The 26,420-nt window shown below is 34.9% G+C and overlaps 1 protein-coding gene across 1 annotated transcript; it reads right to left on the bottom strand.

The window, feature by feature from the left end:
* Positions 1 to 1,511: 1,511 nt before the first annotated feature.
* On the bottom strand, positions 1,512 to 4,672 carry LOC110702736 (1-aminocyclopropane-1-carboxylate oxidase homolog 1-like). The gene is made up of 3 exons (XM_021880483.1): positions 3,866 to 4,672; positions 2,136 to 2,460; positions 1,512 to 2,019 (listed from the first exon to the last, which is right to left on the bottom strand). Exons 1-3 carry the CDS (start codon positions 4,405 to 4,407, stop codon positions 1,768 to 1,770), a joined length of 1,119 nt encoding a protein of 372 aa, XP_021736175.1. The 5' UTR covers positions 4,408 to 4,672; the 3' UTR covers positions 1,512 to 1,767.
* Between the last annotated feature and the right edge of the window lie 21,748 nt (positions 4,673 to 26,420).

Here is a 26,420-nt window from a genome sequence, read left to right as displayed (position 1 = left end):
TTTTTCTTCGGTTTTAATTTTTTTTTAAAGTTTTTTTTTAAAAAAAACTAAAAAAAATGTTAAAATTAAATTAAATTATTTCAACCAATCACACATGTGACACTTGTCAAATGTAATCTTTAAAACAGGTTATATGTTTTTTGTTCTATTTTTTGCAAATGTGTAGCCAATGGCGTTTTATTTTGAAATAATCCAAGGGTCGTTCTAATCTTGGAAGACTGGTGAAAAGTGGTATTATTCCAGAAAAATTTTCCTAGTTTTTTTTTTTGGGGGGGGGGGCAATGAACAAGGCGTAACAGGTTAAAGTCATGGAGACGAAGAAGAGGGAGAAAATAATTAATGATGAGAAAGATGGATCAAGCTCTAACCCTACTCTTATTATTTTGAGTTTTTTGGTTGATTTTGTGTGATTCCGAGCTATTACATACGACAAATAATTAATAACTTTATAAAAATTTAATTTGACTCCTTTTTGCTAATCTTATTAAGATCTATCTTTCTATCCTTCTTAGTTTTCTAATATATTTTTATAGACAAGTGTATACAAAATTATAATTCGGAACGTCAGCCAAGAAACACACTACTTGATGAATATTAAGCAAGTCATGCTATTAAACCTTAGCAATTACCTTAAACTTAGCTTGTCAACTTACATGAATTAATTTCTATTAATTACTTAGTTTATCAACTTAAATCTTATACTTGAATCTTGTAATGTATAACTTTTTAATTTTTTAATTTATGTTTGCATCTTACACTTGAATTGATATCAAAGAAGATATTTTGATTTTAAAGAATCGAGAGTATAAATCTCATTTATGAAAAACACAAAAAAAAAAAAAAAAAATTCAATTGGATTTAAAAAAGGAAAATTTAACACCAGCAGTCCAAACTATGACTAACCTTATTTTTAAAGGGGTTAATTATTGATTAACTTAAGATGATCCTAACTAAAGGGGGGTCCTTATCAAAGAGTCCCGAATATATTTTTAAACGGTTTAAGTGCTTAATAGTTCCACATACATGCCTTGTTTTTGATAGGCGTAATTACAAAATAAATCCTCTACCATTATAAACACTACACCCCCTATCCCATTTACACCATTTTCATGTTAATTTTTGAAAGAAAACAGACCAGTAAAAATACATGTGTTTTAATCAGTTTATCTAGTCGATCATCATAAGCTAGGGACTATTTTAAGAATGACACTCCCAAAATTGGGACCACCATGAGTTAATCGATAGTTTTTTCCTTTAAAATGAAGTTTAAGATAACTTACTAACATATTTTATACATAGTTATAAATTTGAGCTTAGGCTTCCCTAAGTTGATATGAGCACAAACACATTTATAATCAACCCAAATAATAATCAACTAATTTACACTCTTAATTATATAATTTGATGCTTATAAGAACGAACATACATGCTTCTGTACAATACAATATTAAAATCTGAAACTTGAACTACATAAAACTATTATTAACAACACAACAATTTTAATACGACACGAAAAAAGTACTTATACAATAAAGATAAAACAAATCATGATCATGATAAACAAACACTAATTTTGTTTAAAGGCATTCATGCTACAAAGCGCATAATAAAGATTAAAAAGCGTACATAGTAATTAAAGGTGTTTCATGAATTATAATGGAGACATAAATTGCTACAAAAGATCATAAAAGTTAATTTATTCTATAGCAAGTAAACACAAATTTGTAGCATGATCCCCCATGATAATTAGTTGTCATCACCATGATATTAAAGTTTGAATTCATCAAGATTGGCTCCAACCTCATCAAGTGATTTCGAGAAAAAGCTTTTTATGAGGCCCTCAGTTGAGAATTTCTTATAAATAGGTGGATTTTCCTCTGATGTTAATTCCTTTATTGGACCATGTATCTTCTCGGATGAGTAAATTCCATTATAATTTATTGCAATGGAAATCCTTCGTCCAATTGTTTTCGCAATCACTCTATGACAAATTCCTTTTATCATATCATTAGTTATCATCTGTAAGATATAAGATAAATATTTATATAACACACCAACAAAAAGCTTACAAATTACACACTAGTATAAGAATTAGAAATTTTAATAATATAGTTTTAGAGGTAAAAATACAAAACCTGAAGTATTTTTCCAAAGTTAACAATCAAAGCACCAGAAATAGGCTCCACATTAACCCATTTTTTTTCATGAAGGACCTGGAGGCCACCAATATTGTCTTGTAAGAGTAATGTGATAAATGAAGTATCAACATGAGCATCTAATCCAATGGTCAATTCTGGTTCTGGACATGCTGGATAATAACTGTTAATTATGGCCCAGCTTTTTGTACATTTTGCCATATTTCCAAGACATTCGGGTTCAAGTCCAAGACCTAATGATATTGACATAAGTATGAGATCAGCAAGCTTATGGATATGGTTAACATACTCCAATGTCACATCCCTGCAAAAAAGAATTCATTATATAAAAATCAATATTTAAAACAAACTATTTGAAAAATATATAGTATAGTTATGTGTATGCAGATGTGAAGCAATTTAATTTGCATTGATGATGGTCTGAATTTGTTAAGGATAAACGCACTGGTGCTTTTATTTGGTTGCCTCATATGAAAAAAACCAATGACTATTATATACATTAGTTTCATTATCAGTTGATTTATATGTTGAGGGATGACAACGAGTTGAATTTGGATCAAATTTTATTGGATCCAGATCCACATTTAATCTCTAGAGGTGAATCTAATTCGTGAATCCAAAATTTTGGGATCTAGATCTAGATCAATCGAATCCATGTGAGCTTTTTTTGCAATAAAAAGTTATTATTTTAGATATTTCTTTTATAAAATCCAAGTGCAATGTTATTTTTAAGTTTATTTATTTGATTCCGCGCTTATACATCATTTTTTCAAAATAACAAAAACTAAAGATATAAAATCACTAAAAAATAATTCCTCCTTTTCATTTTAATTGACACGTTTCATTTATCCACAATTTTTCAATACATAACTTCAAATATTATATCAATTAATGTTTGAAAAAAAGAGACTGAGATAAATTAAACAAGACCTCTCATATTGATGTATCTATTAAGAATAAATCATAAAATAAGTCAAAGTAACTTATGTATTTAATGCTCTAATCAGTTAAAAAGAAACGGATGGCGTATATAGTAAAGAAATAAAAGTTTCTCAAATAAAATCAATAATATGAGAAACACTTAAAGTAAGATTTGTTGGCCGCCAGATCTAGACTAGGTCTAAAAACTAGTAATAGAGTAGATTATGCCTATCAGAAACAGATTTGGATCTATTGAGTCCAAAACTAGAGGATTTAGATCATACAAATTGGAACTAGACTCACCGTATCAGGATTAGATAGATAAAAGAACCATTTCCATCCCTACATATACTACTTATTTGTTTAAGACCAAGGCCTAATGCACTTTTTTTGTAGCAGACTATTTGATACATATATATAGCCTTAGATTTTTAGAAAAATTATATCTCCTCTGCCACGAACTAAAAATCTCGTTTGCCTTTACCACAAGTTTTGAAGAAGGAGAATAAAAAGAAAAACTATGGAGATTGGTTTTTTAAAGATAAATATTTATATAACAAGGGTTGTAGTTTAAAGTGAAAAAAAAAACAGATATTAAGGTTTGGTTGTTTAAAAGTAAACGGAAAAAAGTAAAATGGATTTTTGTTTAGGTACAAGGTTTATGAGTGAATTAGAAATTATTTTAGTTGTGAAGAGAGTATATATCTTATGTATGATAACAACATTTTTGTAACTTAATATTGGAAAATAAATAAGTGTGCATTGTGTGAGACAAATAATTAACTTACTTGTATATAGGAGGCAACTCTTGAGGATCAACTTCACCATTAGTAAGTCGAGCGTTCACATACAAAGTGTCTCTCCAATTTGCAGCCTTTGACTGATACAAGTCATGGTTGCTAAAAAAGTACACATGCTTTGATTGAAAATCGCGACTATAGAACAATTTTTTAGTCTCGGCATCTTGTTCATGAAACATTCGACTTCGTTCAATCATTAATTCTAACAACTCCTTAGGAATCCCATGGTTTATCACTTGAAAAAAACCCCATTCCTTTGATGCCATAATAGTTTCCTTGATGATCTCAGCAGTGCGATCTTCATTTTCACCAAAATGTGAAAAATCTATTACCGGCACACTTATATCATCAGAATATGTACCAAAATCTTTTAAACGATCCTCAATCGGTCTAACAAATATGCCAGGAATTTTTTGGATTCCTGCATCTACAAGCCCTTTCACCCCAAGTTTTCCTTCATCGAATTCCTTAAGTTCTTTAAGTCGATCATGACTACTTTGTGTTTCATTAAAGGCGTTTTGGGTATCCATTGGATTTTACAACCTTTCTTTGATGAAATAACTTTAAAAGAATTTTTTTTTTGTTTTCTTTAGGCTTTTATTATTTTAGAGTTGATGAAAAATCTAAAAAAAATTGATCATTATATAACATTCGTAGATCAAATGCGTGAGGAAATCATGGGCTAATCAAAACGCTTATCCATGTGAATCTCATTAATTTATTAAAAAAATTAATAGACAACTAATAAATTGGTAAAATCAGATTGTTTATCCATGTGAATCTCATTAATTGGAGTGCTAAGCCAATGTAATCACTTATTATCCATGTGAATCTCATCAATTGGAAATAATCAATAGACAAGCTAGTGTGATCACTTGTTTATCCATGTGAATCTCATTAATTGGAAATAATCAATAGACAGCTATGCTAGTGTAATCACCTTTCTTATCCATGTGAATCTCATTAATTGGAAATAATCAATAGACAGCTATGCCAGTGTAATCACCTTTCCTATCCATGTGAATCTCATTAATTAGAAATAATCAAATAATCAACAGACAACTATGCTAGTGTAATCACCTTTCTTATCCATGTGAATCTCATTAAATGAAAATTAAATAATCAATAGACAGCTAAGCTAGTGTAATTACTTGCTTATCCATGTGAATCTCATTAAATAGAAATAATCAATAGATAGATAAAATAGTGTCATCACTTGATAATTCATGTGAATCTCATTAATAGGAAACAATCAATAGACAACTAAGCTAGTGTAATCACTTGCTTATCCATGTGAATCTCATTAAATAGAAATAATCAACAGACAACTTAAAAAGTGTAATCACTTGATAATTCATGTGAATCGCATTAATAGGAAATAATCAATAGACAATTAAGCTAGTGTAATCACTTTCTTATCCATGTGAATCTCATTAAATAGAACTAATCAACAGACAACTAAAGTAGTGTAATCACTTGATAGTTCTTATGAATCTCATTGATAGGAAACAATCAATTGATAGTAAGCTAGTGTAATCACTTGCTTATACATGTGAATCTCAATAATTGAAAATAATTACTAGACAAGCTAGTGTAATAACCTTTATTTTTCATGTGAATCTCATTAATTGGAAATAATCAATAGACAAATATGATAGTTTATGTAATCACTTACTTATCCATGTGAATCTCTTTATTGAAAATCAAATAATCAATAGACAGCTAATAAGATAGTGTACCATGTGAGTCTCATTAATTGGAAATAATCTTTAGAAAGCTAAGCTATAGTGTAACCACTTGCTTATCCATGTGAATCTCATCAACTGAAAAAAATCAAAAGACAACTAATTTAAGCTATTGTAGTCACCTTGATTATCCATGCATGTGATTCTCATTGGGAAATAATCAATAGACAACTAAGCTACTAAATGAGATGCATACGCAAGGTCATTGCTTTATCATATGAGAAAATAGTCTTCTTCAACTCTTCACGATATACTCTGTAATGCCTAGTATTTTCAAACCACTATTTTATGTGCATTTTAACATATTAAACCTAATTATTAATTTAAAATCTCAAATTCTAATTAATGTTAATTAAATCATCAAAATCGGTATTCTAATTTATGTGTCATCCCAAGCCCAAAACCCTAATTTTAATATTTTGACGAAACAATTTAAATTTATTATTTAAAAGGTTTTTAATTTGAGTTTTAATAAATTCATTATATTGGACATGTTAGAATCAATATTAGCCTCAAAGGGTGATTCCTTAACCTTAAGCATCAATTCAGTAAGTGTTACACATAAATTATATGTAATTTTGATGTTTAATGTATTGTGATTGATATGAGTCATCATGGGTGATTCCTAGACTACAGTGCCGATTCGATAATTATAAAATGATTTTAGGGTTTTTAAGGCGTTTTATGTTCAATCATATCAATATTGACATATGAAGTTATATAGGGTGATTTCTTCAATTCGTTTATCAAATTGATATTGTTTATAAACAATTATTTAGCTCTTCTATTTATAAAATTCATTATAATGTCAATTAGATCATTAGAAATGAATAATATTATTGGTTTTACATTTGTCTTTTTATGTCACTTTTCTATCAATATGAACACACACACACACACACACACACACACACACATATATATATATATATATATTCGTATCGTGATTTAAATTATTGTTTTCATTATTGTTATTATTGTAATTACTTTTGATATTATTATTAACATCGTCCCTTATTACTGGCACATTTTCTTAAGCTTCTGAAATATTGGTTCACATATTGTTGTTAGCTTGGATATGAACCTACTTATGTATTGCAACTGACCAATAAATCCTCGAATTTGCTTCTCGGTTTTGGGCGGCGACATTGACATGATTACCTTGATCTTGGTTGGGTCTATCTCTATTACTCTAGAGCTTATGACGTATCCCAAGAATTTTCTTGAGGTGACTCCAAAAGCACACTTAGGTGGATTCAACCTCGTGTTGTATTTCCTTATCTATTCGAAGAATTTTCTTAAGGCTACTTGATATCCTGGACGATCTTTTGATTTTACAATCATGTCATCCACATACACTTCAACTTCCTTGTGCATCATGTCATGGAGTAGGGCAGTTGCTGCTCGTTGGTAAATGGCACCCGCATTTTTGAACCCGAATGACATTACCATGTAAGAGTGAGTACCCCAAGATGTTATGAATGTTGTTTTCTCCATGTCTTCTTCTTCCATGAGAATCTAGTTGTACCCTGCGTATCCATCCATGAATGAGAGAAGCGCGTGATTCGCTGTATTATCTACCAAGATGTCGATGTGTGGTAAAGGGAAGTCGTCCTTTGGACTTACTTTATTTAGATCTTGATAGTCAACACACATTCTTACCCTTTCATCCTTCTTTGGAACTGGGACCACATTTGCGACCCATTCGGGGTATTTGGATACATTGATAAAACCTGCAGTTATTTGTTTTTGAACTTCTTTTTTTATTTTAAGAGCTACGTCGGGTTTCATTCGACATAACTTTTGTTTTACAGGTTTCATTCCTGGTATAAATGGTATAGTGTGTTGAGCTATTTCTCTATTAATTCCTGGCATATCTTCATATGACCAAGCAAATACATCGATGAATTCTTTAAGTAAATTGATTAAATCGCTTCTTTCATCTTTATTAAGTGTTAGTCCAATTTTAACCTCTCTTCTAATGGTTGGATCTTTTGAGATATCAACCGTTTTAGTGTCTTCAATTACCGGTATTTTATTTTCAAGTGTTTCCATTACTTTAATGATTTCTTTGTCACTTTCATTATTAGTTAAGCAATGCTCGTCATCTTGGGTTAATGAATGACACGAGGAGTACAAGGAAGAAGACATATTATAGAATTCGGAAATCATTACATCAAATAAAGATATGTCCGCTGGGACTTGTTTACTAACTAACTATTCTAGGAGTAGTTGCTAAAATAGAAGAATTAGGAGAAGGTGCTAAAGCTAAGGACTTAGAAGACTCGATAGGGAAAGAATTTGAATCGGACTCTGACTCCGACGACTCTTCAAACATTGGTCCTTGTCCTGTTGTTATAGCGATCTTTCTTTTGCTTGGAGTAGTCACCTTCACGGTCTTTTGCCATCCTTGAGTTAGTCCCTTCGCTGGAGTAATAAGCTTTGAAGGATCAAAGCTCTCACTTTGTAGAACCTTTTGAATGAGCATTAGACTTCTCCCGGGCTCACTTAAGATCTTTTAGAGTCTGTTCGAAACCAAGTCCAAAAGTGTCCAATTTAGGGAGACCAGGTAGTCCCATTTGTTTTGCTATCTCTTTTTTTCTTTCCAAGAGTCATTCTAGGAAAGTGTCCCTGTTTTCTGAGGATAACGTTTACCGTCATGTTAGAGGGGAGGTCATAGTAAAGAAGGGTTCTTTCATCCTCCTCGATTAAGGAGACCTCTTCGTTAAAGCCCCACAAATCTTCATCGTTCTCATCGTGCTTCACGTTGATGATTGGATTTTCAATGGCCTTGATTCTCATGGGTGAAGCATCAATTGTATAAAGGATTCCTCCAACTATAGACTTCACTTGTTGATGAAGGGATGAAGGGATGAAGGGACGACCTTAAGGTTATGAAGCCAAGGGCGTCCCAAAAATAAGTTGAAAGATGCTTTAATATCTACCACTTGAAAAGTAGTAGCATGTTATATAGCTCCTGCTGTTACATTCATAGTAATTGTCCCAAGAGCTTGGCGATGAGTATTGTCATAAGCCCTTATTCCTTGTGTAGATGGGGACAAATCTTCGTCCCTTATTCCTAACATTCTCGTAGTTCGAAGTGGACAGACATTGATTGCTGATCCATTGTCTACAAGAGTCATTGGGACATTCATTCTATTGCAAATTACCGTGAGATTTAAGGCTTTATTGTGTTTGTCACCTTCTGGGGGTAAATCTTTGTCAGAAAAAGTGATCAAGTTGATGGGACAAGGAAGATCACTCGTGAGAAAATTAGCTAACCCCTCAGGAGTGGTTTCAGAATCTATTCCTACCTTAGCTAGAGCATCCATGACTGCAACTCTATGCTCGCGGGATGTAGCTAAGAGTTTCCATACATTCATCTCTGCCTTAGTCTTTTTCAGTTGTTTGACAACATCGTTGTTTTCTATGATAGGTATGGGAACTTGTTGGGTAGTAGGAATTGATTGTGTGGTAATGGGAGGTTGCATTCTCCCAGATCTTGTGAGAACATCTATGGGTGAATCTTCTTCATCCCATATATTGTCTACTGGGTATATTGTGGAAAGTGGGGGTTTGTTCCACATCTTTGAAGTAGACGTCCTCATCGTCACTTTCCCAGACTCCGCTGATCAATTCTGAAAATACCTCTCTGTCTGATTGAATTTGAACCAACTTTTTATTATCAATCAGCTTTTGAATTAAATCCTTAAATTAAAAAAAAATGTTCTATAGTATGTCCCCCTGATTGATGGTATGGACAATAGTACTTATCTGTCCTCTTTAATGGTTCAAATGGTCTCGGTTCGAGAGGTTTGATCTTGCCACTCTCGGAGAGCACTTTGAACATGTTAGCATTGGAAGTCCCAATTGGAGTGTAAGGTTTGTTGCTCCTTTTGGGTGTATCGACTACTTGGAGAGAAAATGGCTTCCTCTTAGTAATTTACATGGGTAGAACCTTGTCATTGACATGCTTGCTTTGTTCCAACTTTGTGCGTTTAAGAACTTTACTACACATGTCTATTGTTTTCTGCATTGTATTTATGAGAAGCAAAACCTCTTCTGTAGTGACGAGTTGTTTACTTGGAGCCCAATCACTCATGGCATCATTGAAATTTTCCTCCTCTTCTTCGATAGCATGAGTTTCATCGACTAATTTAATGAACGACGATGGGTCGTGTAGACACCTAAAAATGTCTCCTCAAAACCAAACTCGATGATGAACAACCTTTTACCGCCATTATCGGTTAGGTTGAGTATTTAATCTTTGGAGTGCTTAAATCCATATTCAATCCCTATTCCTAGTCCATTTCCTTAAACTATAACTTATTTTCGTGCCTTAAAACTCAAAATAATTCATTTCGTGTCCTTTTTATAAAAACGTTTAGAGTAGTTTATTTTGGTACATAATCTGAGTACAATTATTGAAAAGTTGGATAGGGCTTGAAAAGAGCTTCCAACCGGTACATCATAAGCCCAAATCTGAGTTATAAGGAATAAGTTATGGCCAAAATACTAAACTAAGCCCAAACCGAATCCAAGCCCACTTACCTACGACCCAATGATCATGTGGAGGGTCCAAAGGATTTAATCTCATTCCTAAACCAATTAGGATTATTTGGAATCTTCTATAAGTTTCTAAAATATCTTAATTATCCTTTTTGAAAAGATAAGATTAAAGAGTTTGAATTTGAATTTGAATAAAACTCCTCTTTTTGAAAGTCCTAATTTCATTCAAATTGAAAGATGTTCAAAGATAGTCAGATATGATATCCGTGACTCATAGTTTTTATCCAAATCTTAGATGTTTGGATAGCCCTTGAAATTATCTTTCCAATGACATATTATAATATTAATTCCGAGTATAACGAAAAAGATATGAAAGAAATACGAAACTCTATCCAAACCTAACACCGTCTCACTATTTCGGCCATATATTTTATTCTACAAATTATTTTAATCTGATTCTAATTGGGTTAGAAATTAGAATTCAAGATCTTTCCAACTACATATTATTTATCTTATTCTAAGTTCTGGATCAAAAGATATGATAAAAACAAAAACCGCAAAAATTGTTGTCTATCGAGTTTTATTCCGATTAAACTCCCATTCTTTTTTCTCTATAAATAGAGGTCATATCACTCCTTTTTTCAATCATCAACAAGCTTGATCACCAAGTCATTATCTCTTCCTCTCTTATACACCAAAAACCTTCTCTCTTCTCTCTCTTGTTTAAACCTAATTTTTAGCCACCATATTCTTCCATCATACATCCCTTAAGCACTCCAAGGAGTCCATACTTGACCCGAAGTTCTATACTTAAACCAAGGCATGAAAGGTATAATTAACTAATGGTTTGGCCACAAATCAACTCTATTTTTTATTTAATTTAATTTCAATTTATACTTTTATTGAAGTTACTAACAATTTATTCATGATGTAGAAATTCAAGGAAACGCGAAAGTGAGTAATTAATCACTTAATTACTCTTATTATTATTTTTATTGCTAGTATCATGATTAGGTTTATTATTATTTGATTTGACTAACGAAATTATTGTTGCATTGCTTCCAATATTTATGTTTATTCTATTATTATTATGATCACCATATTGCATGTTAAAGGGAATATGTAATTGAAAATCACGCTTTAAAAGATAATTTGGACAACCGGTTTAGGTTTCGTTTTAATCTTGTTATTAAATCAAGTTATCACAAATATTTTAGAATTATGTGTTGCATTAATATTCAACCAATTTAGCAGAATAATAGTTTGGAGCAAATTGAATCTTTGTTTGCATGCCTTTGAGATCGCAGGAATCACTTTTCACATTAAGAATCGAGTAGATTAGAGGCCAATACGGGCGAATGTGACACCATGACTCACTTCGTACCATCATCCCCGATCCTCCTTTCGTGGTTTCGAACCATATGGAGTTAGTGATCTCATGGATTATGAATGGGGTGTAACCTTCACGGGTCAATCGTTGTTGCCTATCGTTGTCCCTTAATCGTGGTTGCCTTATATGATCCATGAACGGTTTACAAGTTCCTTAAAAACTTGTTGGCGGCTCCCTACTTTGCTTTGTCCCTAATCATGTCCCTAATTGTATGTGTCAATTCCCACTTCCTATGAGTGCCAAGCATATTCACACATGCTTCATGTAGGCGCACTTCGAACGACGCCTACAGGTCGACATGGTCTTCCTCATCAAAAATAGCCAAGTGATCAAAAAGTGGTGCATTATTGATACTTGGCTTCTTGCTTGTAGGAGGCAATGGGAGTTTATTGCTATCAGTTAAGTCTTGGATAGCTTCCTTTAGCTTCCAGCAATTCTTAGTAAGATGGCCCCTGCCTTGATGATATTTTCAATGTGCATTGGGGCTCCAACTAGCTATTCTCTATTCGACTAGTGGATCTCCAAATGGTCCAATAGGAGTTATAAGACCTTTTACATGTAGACGGTCAAATGCGGTGTCATAACTCATGCCAACAGGAGTAAAGTTTCTCTTAAATGGTTTCTTTTCTCCTTGGTTGTTCATAGTGAGGACTTCACTTAGATTAAAGGTGCTAACGTTGTTTGAGTGGGTGGTTTTTGGAAGAAGAAGGATTGTTACTCTTCTTTCCTTTCCAGCCACTGTTAGAGTTATTATTAGCAGCTTTTTGTTTTGCAAGGCATCTTCAATATTGATTCCAATGTCATAGGCGGCCTTAAAAGTATTCAAGTCGCTTTGGTACTTGAGATGCTTAGAGTACTTTTCTTGAAGATTCTTAATGAACATCATCACAAACTCTTTTTCAGTAGGTACCTTAATCATCTTAGCGGAAGTTTCCCTCCACTTATTAAAGAAAGAAGTAAAACCTTCATTCTCTTTTTGTTTAAGTACTTCACGTTCTCTATATGATCAGCTTCAACATGAATATTACATTTATATCTATCAATGAAAGCACTTACAATAGAATCCCAAGTAGAGGTTTTCTCTTTGTCAAGGGAAAAGAACAATTGTTGACAAACGGTTTCAAGAGATAAAGAGAACAATGAGTGGAAGACTTTCCTATCAATCCCCTTAATATTTATTATAGTCTCAAAAGCGCTTAAGTGGAAGTAAGGATTGTCTGTTGCCTTGAACCTAGGGATGTTGTTGGCATTGAACTTCTGCGGAACAAGCTCCTTGTCCACCGAGACCCCTTGCGAGCTAATGCCTTGGAAACTATAGTCATTAGAGAGCTTGCTCAAGCTTTCTTGGATGAGCTCCATTTGTTGTTTCCTCACAGGGTCATTAATTTGAAGGGTCAAAGCCTTCATCATCTCAGTCATGCTAGCCACGTCCTTCCTAAGTTCGTTGACTTCTTCTTGACTTGCCATTATCTTCTTAGCTTTTCTTTTCCGACTGACTTGTTTATCAAAAAGTTGTACTTGAACGAAGGTTTTGTCCTTGATTAAATGCCATTACTTTCTTGACCAAGCGCTGTAAATTAAACCATTTTACTTGTTTTAATGACTTGACTCAAATTAACTTTGACTTTATTGGTTTTAAAAGGCAAAAAAAAGCAAAATTGAGGTGCATATTTTTGGGAATCAAGTATGTGGGTTCAAACGAGTGTGGTTTTAATTGCAGGATTAGTATCTAACTTACCCCTCTAAAAAAATGACGAAAAACAAGCACATACAAGACTCTCTAGACTTGGTCAAGGTGTAACATGCATATTAAGTGTGTGCTTTATATATGAGTGCAAGTGACATGTTTTGACTCTTGTGTAAGACCGTGGGACTAAGTGCTTAGACTCAATTAAGGACTAAACATGGCTACTGCCATAAACTGGTTAAACTGATTAATAAACTGTTTAATTAGACTCGTCGTGAAGACTCGAGCAAAAACCTGGACTGTTGCCGAAGCAACAGGATTGTTGCCGCACACTAAAGCCCAGCGCCATACGACAGAGTTGTCGCCAGGCACTGGACACCAGTGTTTGGCGCCACAGTCCAAACCTTTGCGCCATTGCTGGAACATCGGTCTGGGATTGTTTCCAGTGTTTTGCTCTAAAGGGACAGACCCAAAGTCGTACTAAGTCAGGTTTGATCCATTTATTTAGACTTTAATTACTCAAATTAATTAATTAATTAAGCAAAGTCATTTTATTCATTAATTGGTTTAATTAGACTCATTCAAAAGTCAAACAAACGGTTTGTGTAAACACACATAGGTTATGCACAAGCAAAGAATGCCACAAGTAGTCAAGTAAGCACAATATGATGCAATGAGTTTACGACCTAACCATGGCTCTAGTTCTCTAAAGTTCAAAGATATAGGTTAGTCAAAGAGGGTCCATGGTTATGAGTCTGGATGCATCGCGGGGAAGCCTTACCTTTGGAAGGGTTGGCGCGTATGGATGGGACCCCGCAAGTTAAACTTGCTTCCACGGTTTGGTGGATTCACAAACTCAGATGTACCCGTTGTTGCCAGGAGCGTTCGATTGGGCGGATGGAGTGTGAAACCCCAGAAGGTTATGGCCATATGTAGAACACATATGGGTTCAGAAAAGAAAGAAAAACTCAATTAGGAAGTAGAACCGAGCAAACAATACTAGAGCTAGTCAAAACAAGAAGGCAAATTTCTGGCTCGGTATTGGAATAACTTGGCGCGAGACAACAGAGACTGGCGCCAAGAGATGACTCTGTTGCCAGACGACATTGTTGTTGCCAGGCGACAAAACCATCGCAAGGCGCTGGCTTTGTTTTCTCGTTGCTAGTTCCTACATGCCTCAACAACTCTCTGTGTTCTTAGAATTTTCCAGTGTTTGCAGTATTATTTTGATTCTAGTTGTGAAAGATATTTCCCAAATTTACTACGTGTAAAAATCCTATGTTTTTGACTCATTACTGATGGTGTTTCCAATGAGGACCTTTTTATGCATATCAATAATTTCAATCAAAATTACGCACATGAAATACTTAGAACTTTTCGAGTCTCATCCACTCATTCTAAATCATTGCCAAAAAAAATTTTAGGATTTAAAATAGAAATTGTCCCTGGCGAAGTCGCCAAAAAAACTGTAGGGAATATTTCAAGCAACCCAAACTTGAATCCCACTGTGATCATACACTTAAGTATGGTGGCGTTCACAGGGTGAAGGTTACACCCCTTCACGATCCATGAGATCGCTAACTCCATAGGTCTGGAACCATGACTGGATATTTGGGGATGAGGGTACGAATCCAATCTAAAAGAGAAAGAACCCGCCCTATAAAATAGGCTCTACTTTATTCTGCTCGTATTCATGTGCGCTTTCTGACTAACATGCAATCATTAGGTTAACCCTAAACCTGTTTAATCTATAATGGTTGAATATTAATGCACAAACAAAAATATTATTGGCGATCACTTGAATTAAAATCATATTAGCCTAAAACAAATCATTAATTATCTTATTAGGCGTGATTTTAAGTACAAATTCCCTTTCAACTCTCATAAAAGGCGTGATCAAGCAATAACAATAGATATATATCAAGCAACATGATAATAACAATAATAACATCAATAACAACAATCATAACAATCATCATAATAACAATCAAAATCATGTTAAAGCTTAATAATAATAACAAGATCCTAGGCATGATACTAACATGATTAATAAGAAACCCTAGCATGTCACTAAACATTAAAGATCAAAGCTTTAAGCCTAACATGATATTGATATGATATTAGAAAGTATAAGAAGCACCCTAAACATGATCCTAGAAAGCAATAAATAACATCCTAAAATGATACTAGGAATTAATAAATAATAAACATGCTTTCTACAAGAATAGAGCAATAAGATTACTTACTTTGATGCCTCGTGCCTCTTTCTAATAACAAAATACACGCCTTAGTAAACTTCAATAAAATATTAAAATCAAAGAATTTGAAAGAAAGAGTTAAAAAGTTTAGACTGGATTTGGGACCAAACCCTCAGAAGGTATTAACCTAGCTTCTTTCACGTCTGGGGCGAAGGCAACTTCGAACTTAGCTAGGTGTGTTTAGAACTTGTGAATGCGGAATTGTGTTTGTAAAAAGGTTGGTTTAGAAAGAAAGAGGGAGAAAGAATAAGCTAATGCTCAGAGAGAGAATAGATAGAATTGATGGTTGTACTGTGGATGTTGAAAACTAGTCCGGAAACCGATAGAAAAGAGATCGAGTTCCAATCGGAATAAAACACTTCTTGTCGCAAGACGACAGGACCAGCGCCAGGAGACAGGTATTAGCACCAGGCGCTGTTTTAGAAAATTCACACGTTTTCCACAGGGAATCCTTTTCTTAACATGATTAAGTCGTAAAATCCATGTTTCAGGTTAAAATCGTATTTTCATAAAAACACTTATTTTATTCCAAATAAAACTCTGTAAAACATAATTATCAATCCTAACTCCATTAGGATTTAAGAGAACCTTCTAGATAATTCTAGAAGACTATAATCAATCCTAATAGCAAATGATAATTAATAATAGGCCATCCTCTAGATCATTGGGCAGCATGTTAGAGCCAAATCGGGCCCAACTTAGTAGTTTGGTCATAACTTCCTCATTATTCATCGGAATTGGGCTTATAATATATCGTTGGAAAGCTCTTTTCGAGCCCAATCCAACTACAATATTATTGGACCCTTATCATGGACCAAACTGAATTGGACTGGCTATTTTCAAAAATAAAGTAGGTTTTGGAAAACAAAAAGAAGGATTTTAATAAAAACTACCGCAACACTAAACATTTCACACTTTCATTTTGTTCGATTATCTTTCGACGTGAAAGGTATTCATCATTGGGTTTGGTTTTGGGGAGACATAATTGGGTGTCTACATGTGTCATGGTAGTTTTGTGTGTGATAAACTACAATGTGGCATTGTGTTCAAGTATGTAATGCATGCCAAAAACTGGCATGTTACACATGCAGCGTGGCTCGCTGAATCTATGTTCTCATCAAGTTTTTTTTACTCGACGCGGCATAAGTTACAATACGAATTTAGACCACTCGTAAACACGTTAAAAGCCATAGTATCAGCATAGAAGCAACAAATATGCACACTTAACATTTAGTTACAAATAATGCAATGAAGTTCGTAACCTAAATGTAAAGGTTCTATGTTCTTACTATTAATTGGCTTCAAGGGTTGGTCACAAATGCATCATAGTTGAATGTTCGGTTGCGTAGCAAGTCATTTGGTATTTTGAGAGCACATGTGTGAATACGGACGACGACTCTATGATCGTGTAATGGGGACGAAGCGACTCCAAATCTTGGTTCATCTATGCACTAAGGCCAAGCCTTATTGACATGAAAGTTTTTAGTAGGCATAGGCTAAACCTGGGAGGTGATAATGGGTGAGTTAAAGGTTAACGACTAGTAGAACTAAAGGTTGTTAGTCACTAAGGGTATTTTGATGTATTTTTGATAAACTTGGGGGTTCTATCGTGAAGCAAAGGTAAGAGTATAAAAAAAAATATTAAAAATATACACTTTGATTAATCCAGAAACATATAAAACATGTGTTTTTTTAAATTCAAACTTATCAAAATCAATTACGAGGTATCATAAACTTCTTTCTCTAGGGTTTCTGGTGCATGTTTAGGGCGATTACTAACATAAACTAACCTCCATATATGGCGAAGAAGAAAAAGAACTCATCCTTGAATAATATATTGGAGAAGAATGGATCTACTTCAATAATAACTACTGGTGGTGTTACTTCAGGAGCTAGTGGTAATGTCGATCTTAGGACTATGCTGGTGCCGAATGGAATGGGTGGTCAGGTGGAGCTGGTTCAGTCTCCGCTAGTTCATTCAAGTGCTGGGCTTATTACTAGGAAGGAGCATGAGAGTTTAATAGAGCAGAAGCGAGTTTTGGGTTTTCCTTCAGTGAACGATGAAATCTATGGAACAGTAACAAAATCTCAGAGTTTGGGGGAAACTTCAGTCAGATCTGGGAATTTGTACGCATGTTTAAAGGGAATTTGTACTTGAAATTACGCCTAATAAGATAATTAATAATTTGGTTTAGGCTAATATGATTTTAATTCAAGTGATCACCAATAATATTTTTATTTGTGCATTAATATTCAACCAACATATATAGATAAACAGGTTTAGGGTTAACCTATTGTTTGCATGTTAGTCAAAAAGCGCACATGAATACGAGTAGAATAAAGTATAGGCCTATTTTATAGGGCGGGTCCTCTCTTTCGTAGATTGGATTCGTACCCTCATCCTCGAACCCTATTTGGTTCAAGACCTTATGGATTTGACGATCTCATGGATCGTTAAGGGGTGTAGCCTTCACCTCGTGAACGGTTTACATGTTCCTAAAACTTGTTGGCGACTCTTTTGCTCTCTTTTCTTTCCCTTTGGACGCCACCATACTTAAGTGTATGATCACAGTGGGGTTCAAGCTTGGGGTTATGGTGCTTGAAATATTCCTTACAGTGTTTTGGCGACTCCGCTGGAGAAGATTTCTATTTTAATTCCTGAAATTTATTTTGGCAATGATTTAGAATGAGCGAATGAGACTCGAAAAGTTCTAAGTTTTCATGTGCGTAATTTTGATTAGCATTATTGTCATATGCATAAAAAAGGTCCTCATTGGATATACCATCCGAAATGAGTCAAAGACATAGGATTTTTGCACGTAGGAAATTTGAGAAATATCTTTCACAACTAGAATCGAAATAATACTGTGAAATCTGGAAAATTCTAAGACCGTAGATACCTGCTGAGGCATGTAGGAAATAGCGTAAGAAAACTTGCGGGGTCCCATCCATACGCGCCAACCCTTTCAAAGGTAAGGCTTCTGCGCGATGCATCCGGACTCATAACCATGGACCCTCTTTGACTAACCCATATCCTTGAACTTTAGAGAACTAGAGCCATGGTTAGGTTGCAAACTCATTGCATCATGTTGTGACTACTTGACTACTTGTGCATTATTTGCTTGTGCATAGCTTATATGTGACTAAACTAACCGTTTGGTTTGACTTGTGTTTGTAAATAAGTCTTAAATAAACTAACCAATGAATAAAGGACTTTTTTAATTAATTAATTAATTAACTTGAATGAACTAATAAATATGCCTTAAATCGAGTCATAATTCCTTTTAGTCAACCCGGATTTTTATTCCCGTATACTGCACATGCGTCAACTTGTTTTGGTCATAGCCGGAGTTCTAGGAAGAACCACGAGTCGTATAATCTATGGATCTGTAGCCCCGAGTTGTATCTTTCATTAGGCGTTGGTTTCGTCCAAATCAGAGTCACAGTTCAAAAGTTATGACTAAAATACTACAGCCTGTTCAGTTTAGTGCACATACGTGAAGTCTTAACTTAGTCTTTGCTTGAGTCTAGTCACATAGTCTAGCCACATGGTCATGACACAAGTCTTAACATGTCACTTAAACTCACTAGTCTTAGCACACACATTGTATATGTCACCATGGCCACATCTTAGGTTCATGCATGAGTCGTTTTTTCGTCATTTGAGTTGAGGGTCCATCCCATTCCTAATTCCTTTCATGTTTTCTTCCTATCTATTGCATGTTGAAAAGAGATTGAGTCAAAATAATTAATATAGAACTTATCCCTAATTTCCCTTTCCACATTACTTGGTCAAGGAGAGAGGGGCGATTAATCAAGGACATCACCTTTATTCAAGTGCAACTTTTTGATAAACCAGTCAGTCGGAAAAGAAAAGCTAAGAAAATAATGGCAACTCAAGATGAAGTCAATAAACTTAGGAAGGAATTGGCTATGACCGAAGGGTTGAAGGCTTTAGCCCTTAAAGTCAATGACCCCGTGAGACAACAACAAATGGAGCTCATACAAGAAAGCTTAGGCAAACTCTCTAATGATTATAGATTCCAGGACATTAGTTCACAAGGGGTCTCGGTGGACAAGAAATCTCTTTCGCATAAGTTCAATGTCAATGACGTCCCTAAGTTTAAACCAACTGACAATCCTTACTTTCACTTAAGGGCCTTTGAAACTATAATGAACATTAAGAGGATTAATAGGAAGAGTTTTCATTCTTTGTTCTCACTGTCTTTAGAAACCGTTTGTCAACAGTGGTTCTTTTCTCTTGGAAAAGAGAAAATCTCTTCTTGGGACTCAATAGCAAACGCTTTCATAGATAGATATAAGTGCAACATTCAAGATGAAACAGACCACAGACAACTTGAGATGTTAAAACAAAAAGAAAACGAAGGGTTCACTTCTTTCTTCAACAAATGGAGGGAAACTTCAGCTAATATGATTAAGGTTCCTACCGAAAAAGAGTCCATACGGATGTTCATCAAGAACCTTCAAGAAAAATATGCAAAGCACTTAAAATACCAACACAACTTGAATACTTTTCAGGCTGTGTATAATATAGGCATTGACATTGAAGATGACCTTTTGTAAGATAATAGTGCGAGAGGAAAGAAGAACGACCATCCTTCTTCTTCCTCTCCCATTAAAGAAGTACATGCTACAAATACCTCTAAGTAGCGAATCCAAAGGTCAAAAAGAGTGTTCACTCCACTTGGTATGAGTTATGAAACAGCTTTTGAAAAGTTACACCACAAAGGACTAGTCATGCCCATAGGACCTATCAAAGACCCAGTTCTAGAAGCCAGGCCACCTAAGTGGGATCCTAGTAAACACTGCAAATATCATCAAGGAAAGGGTCACGACACCGAGGAGTGTTGGAAACTCAAAGAAGCTATTCAAGACCTGATCGATGACAATAAAACTTCCGAGATTCTAGCCATCACAGAAGATCAAACATCCTTTGATCCTTCACTCCTTATCACACCTATAGGTGAGCCCATGATCGATATAGCTTTTATGACCTCTATTGATGAAGTGGCCATGATTAAGGAAGATGAAGGGGTTTTCTTAGATAACACCGGGGAAAATTTTTCAAGTCTAAAAGAAGACGTTGGAAAACTGCAAGATGTCATTGCCATGCTCTTGAATGTGGTAGAAGGACTAGCAAGTCGGATAATGGTTATCGAACAAAATTCTCACCAAGGGTTCAATGAAGAATTCAATGCTCCTAAGCCACGGGCAAAATGGACCATGGAAAACCTCATTGATTCAAATCACCTTCATATTCCTCTTAGCAACAGGAAGGCCAAGAATAGTAACAATAATAACGGTGGCTGGAAAGGAAAGAAGAACAACAATCCTTCTTCTTCCAAAACTACCCACTCAAACAACGTTAGCACATTTTACTTGGATGAGATCCTTGCCATGAACAAACGAGGGCAAATGAGAAACTTCACACCTATTGGTATAAGTTATGACATCGCATTTGACCGTTTACATGAAAAAGGTCTTATAACTCCCACTGGACCGTATGGGGATCCACCTGTCAAAAGAAGGACGACTAGCTGGAATCCCAACGCACATTGCAAGTATCACCAAGGTAGGGGTCATACTACTAAGAACTATTGTCCAATATCTGATTGACAATAGCAAGCTTCCTATACCTCCAGTCAGAAAGAAGTCCGAGTGATGATAAGGCACAAGACAAGAGGCGAGCTTCAACGACAAGATTTCGTGACCTCTTTTTCTATTTCTTTTTTTTTTCCTCCTTTCCCCAATAAGTCTAGCATAGGCACGTGTCACTTTCCTTTAGATTTGTTTTGTAGGACTTTAATTAACTTTTTCCTTTTAATAAAATGAGCATTTTATTTTCTTGCATATGATCATTGCGTTGCATTGTTTAAAAAAAAAACCCATGTCGAATTAAGCACAAGGTATACCAATGATTTGAGGCACCCTTTGTAGCCTATCATATCATCTTTACCCTTTCAAATATATAATCCCTTCTTGATAAACCACTTTGAGCCTCGTCTAATGATAGACTTTTCTTTCTTCAACACACATCTACTTAACCTCCGGATGGGATGGTGTGCAACTTATGCAAGTTCTAAATACAAAGCTTGAGTGATTTTACCAAAAAATTCAAAAAATAGCAAAAATAAGCAAAAAAATAATAAAAGTGTGCAAAAGGGCAAGTGTTCCAATGTCTTTGACATGAAAATATCTTTGATAAGAACATGTCTCAGATTGCTTCTCTTATCGAGTGCTCGGTACCGTGCCTGAGAAACATGAATGCCAAGTGAGTGATAGACCGCATGATTGAGATTGCCCACACTTAGTAAAAATGAGATTCAAATAGAAAAAGCAAAAAAATAAGCAAAAGAGAGAGCTAAAAAAAAATAGTTTAAAGCCTCAAGCATAAAAATACAAGAGATTCAAAAGCAATGTTCCACACCTTGGGGGCTTATCTAGGGTCTTGAGCTATTATCCCCTTCTTCTCTAACCTTTAGCCTAACCACGTTACAACCCTTAAAAAGACCTTTTTGAGGTATACACACACTTGCGCGAGGTTCGGATAGAGCTACATTCGACCTGATTCCTAACGGATACGTAGACAACCTCACCTTGAGGTGCGTCCGTAATAAAATGCATTCCTTTTCACATTCACACTTACACCATGATCATATCAAGAGATCTCCGATGCTCATCCCTATTTACTTAGAGCTAGACTTGGGGGCTTGATCCCTACATCATTAGCCTACCTAGCCTAAGAGTCACCATTATTTGACTCTTATCAAATAATACTTTTCCACACCGTTAGCTATTGCGGCCTAACTTAGTGTCACTTTCACACACTGCATAGATACATGACCAAATAGTCCTTCCTTCAGGAACCCTTTGTCATGAAATCTTAACACAACGTTGAAGCATACTTTGTCATATCAAAATCACTCATTGTCATAATCATCATTGCGTCACAAAGTATGAATTACTTAGCCTCCGCGCCTAAGTTACCCAAATACTTTCATTATTGATTCAACAATTAAGATAGTCTAAGATGTTACAATCCTTGTACTACGAGAGACAGCGTTAACGCATTAAGCTCATTCAACATGCACCATTAAACACTTCGATTCTTTTTTCGCGTCTTTCGTTTTCGGGAGAAAGTCGGTACCCTCCACAAAAATGACAGAAATTTTTTGTTTTTTAGCATTTTCGAGTCGCACATCACACACGAGGCATGTATATTAAGTCATGCCGTGTCATATCACATCGAGTTGAGTCTAACACATGTGTCAAAACACATTAAGTCACACGAGTCATGAGTCACACGTGTCAATTCACCTTGGGTCAACCTCAAGTCAAGTTTTCACATTGAGTCAACCTCAAGTCAATCAAGCCTTAGGCCAACCCTAGGAAACACATCAAGCCTTAGGTCAACCCTAAGAAAAACACCAGCAAAGTCTTCTGGCAATTCTTTTGATTTTTACAGGATATAACCATTCAACAAAGCTCCTGTTCGTAGCCAATCGAACGATCTCAACAAACATTCAAGGATCCATTCAAAGCTCTTTTGCTCAGAGACGCGTGGGCATCCTATCAAGCTCTTTTGTTCAGAGACGCGTGGACATATTATCAAGCTCCTTTGTTCAGAGACGCGTGGACATTGTTCAGAGACACGTGGACATCTCATTATCAAGCTCTTTGTTCAGAGACGAGTGAACATTCCTCAAAAAAAGGCTCCATTGTTTAGAGACGAGTGAACATTCCTAGAAAAAATGCTACATTGCTTAGAGACGAGTGAACATAAACAACAGCAAGACGACGTTCTCTAGCTTGTGGAAGGTCGTCAAAACAAAATGCAGCAACAAAAACGGTTACTTCAGAGACGTGTGCTCGACGGTGCAAGATACGCGTTTCTTAAATCTCTTTATCTGTTTAACTAACGCTAGTTTGCAGGTATCGGCATTGCAAGAATGATTTGGGATCGCATAACGTTCTGAATCATTCTCCGTCCCTATCACTACTTTGACTTTTATTTTCCAAACATGCATTTCTCCAAACTCAGTCAAAGTGGGGGCTTCTGTAGACACCCATTTGTGTCTCCCCAAAACCAAACCCAGTTATGAATACCTTTCGCGTCGAACCATAATCGAATGAAGTGAAAGTGTGAAAAGTAAAGTGTCGCGGTTAGTTTTTATTAAAATGCTCTTCTCTCTGTTTTTTAAAACAACCTTATTTTATTAAAAATAGTCAATCTAGTTTAGTTTGGTCCATGACAAGGGTCCAATAATAGTGTATTTAGATGGGGCTTGAAAAGACATTTCCAATGATATATTATAAGCCCAATTCCAATGAATAATGAGGAAGTTATGGCCAAAATACTAAACTGGGCCCAAACCGGATTTTACCTACGACCCAATGATCATGTGGAGGGTCCAAAGATTTAATCCGATTTATAAACTAATTAGGATTGATTAGAACCTTCTATAAGATTCTAAAAGATCTTAATTATCCTTTTTTGAAAAGATAAGATCATAAAGTTTGAATTTGGTTAAAACTTTCCTTTTTTTTAGAGTCCTAATTCTATTCGGATTTAAAGATGTTCAAAGACAGTCAGATATTATTTCCGTGCCTCATATTTTTTATCCAAATTTTATATGGTTGGATAGATCTTGAAATTATCTTTCCAATGAAATATTATATTATTAATTCCGAGCTATAACGAAAAAGATATGAAAGAAATACAAAACTCTATCCAAAACTGACACTCTTCCACTATTTCGACCTTATCTTTTTATCTAAAAGTATTTTAATCTGATTCTAATTGCATAAGAAAGTAGACTTCAAGATCTTTCGAACGACATATTATATGCCTTATTTGGACTTCTGGATCAAAAGATATGATAGAAACAAAATCCGCAAAAAACTGTCTTTGTCGCAAAACGAAAAGCTTGTCGCCTGGCGACAGCGCGGAGTTTTATTCCTTTTCAAATTCTACCTATTTCCGGATTATTTTTCCTATAAATTGGGTCCTAGACCTCCGTTTTTATTTATCTACAATCAACAATCATCAATTCTCTCTATTCTTTCTCTAAGCAATATAGCTTATTCTTTCCCTCTTGATTTCTAAACTAGCTTTTACCAAATACAATTCCGCATTCACAAGATCTAGAAACACCTAGCCAAGTTCGAAGTTGCCTTCGCCCTAGACGTGAAAGTTTGATAATTTCTTAGGGTTTGGTCCGAAATCCAGTCTAAACTTTATAACTCTTTCTTAATAATTTAATTTAATTCTTTAATTTTATTATTTTCATTGAAGTTTACTAACGCGTGTATTTTGTTATTAGAAAGAGGTACGAGGCCTCAAAGTAAGTAATTAGTTTACTCCCTTTTTATTTCAATGTAGAAAGCATGTTTAGATTTGTTTAGTTCCTAGTATCATGTTAGGATGGTCTTATTACTTTCTAGAATCATGTTTAGGGTGTCTCTTATTCTTTCTAATAGCATGTTAGTATCATGTTAGGTTTAAAGCTTTGATCTTTAACGCTTAGTGACATGCTAGGATTTGTTATTAATCTTGTTAGTATCATGCCTAGGATCTTGCTATTATATTTAAGCTTAATTATGTTATTATGATTATTATGATGCTTATTATTATGTTGCTTGATTTATTTTATTGCTATTGCTTGAGCACGCCTTTTACGCATGTTTAAAGGGAATTTGTACTTGAAATCACGCCTAATAAGATAATTAATAATTTGGTTTAGGCTAATATGATTTTAATTCAAGTGATCACTTATAATAGTTTTATTTGTGCATTAATATTCAACCAACATATATAGATAAACAGGTTTAGGGTTAACCTATTGTTTGCATGTTAGTCAAAAAGCGCACATGAATACGAGTAGAATAAAGTAGAGGCCTATTTTATAGGGCGGGTCCTCTCTTTTGTAGATTGGATTCGTAACCTCATCCTCGAACCCTATTTGGTTCAAGACCTTATGGATTTGACGATCTCATGGATCGTTAAGGGGTGTAACCTTCACCTCGTGAACGGTTTACAAGTTCCTAAAACTTGTTGGCGACTCTTTTGCTCTCTTTTCTTTCCCTTTGGACGCCACCATACTTAAGTGTATGATCACAGTGGGGTTCAAGCTTGGGGTTATGATGCTTGAAATATTCTCTACACTTACAAAAAACTTGTAAATTTCCTAAGGCGCGAACGATTACTATTTATCAACCTTACAAGCTTCACGATGCGAAAAGGTTTGTAATCTTATATCATTCATCTGCAAATTCTTTCAAGGCAAGACAAAGTGTCAACTGTTGCATTATTTTCAAGGCATAAAATTTTACATCAAATGTCCTAAGGTACAAAATTCCCGAGGTGCGTAAGATCACTTTTGTGAGTTGCTCAAGGCGTGGTACGTACTTACAATAGGTTTCCCGAGGCAAAGAAAGCTATCATCCACCATTGTATATTCTTCCCAATGCATGGGTGTATCAATCGCATTTAATAGACTACTCGAAAGCACAAGACTCTACAACATAATTCCCAAGAAGCCAAAAATTGTAACATTTACATTATGTGAAGGGTAAATTCACACTAGATTTCTCGAGGCATAGAAAGTCACACCCTTTTTCTATTGGAAATTGGTTTGTTAAGACTTGGACATTACAAAGGTTTAACTCAAAAGGTTTAACTTTAAGAAGGTTTGACTAGGAAGACTATGAAGAGGTTCAACTTTAGGGATTGCTTGGAAAACGATCAAGATGATGATTTGATTGACATGAGAAATATGAAGTTAAGGTGACGTTGTAATAAAAAGGAATGAAAGACGGACAATCACATTAGATAACTCAAATGAAGACTCTTGAAGAAAAAACTCACTTGGGGAACAATTTTAACGTGTAGAAAAAACCTAAAAAGTACGAACACTATAGAGTGGCATCCCTA

This window comes from Chenopodium quinoa, unplaced genomic scaffold (genome assembly GCF_001683475.1).
Source record: "Chenopodium quinoa cultivar QQ74 unplaced genomic scaffold, ASM168347v1, whole genome shotgun sequence".
Lineage (NCBI taxonomy): Eukaryota > Viridiplantae > Streptophyta > Magnoliopsida > Caryophyllales > Amaranthaceae > Chenopodium > Chenopodium quinoa.
The sequence above is the reverse complement of the archived record's forward strand: the minus strand, read 5'-3'. Positions and strand labels throughout refer to the sequence as shown.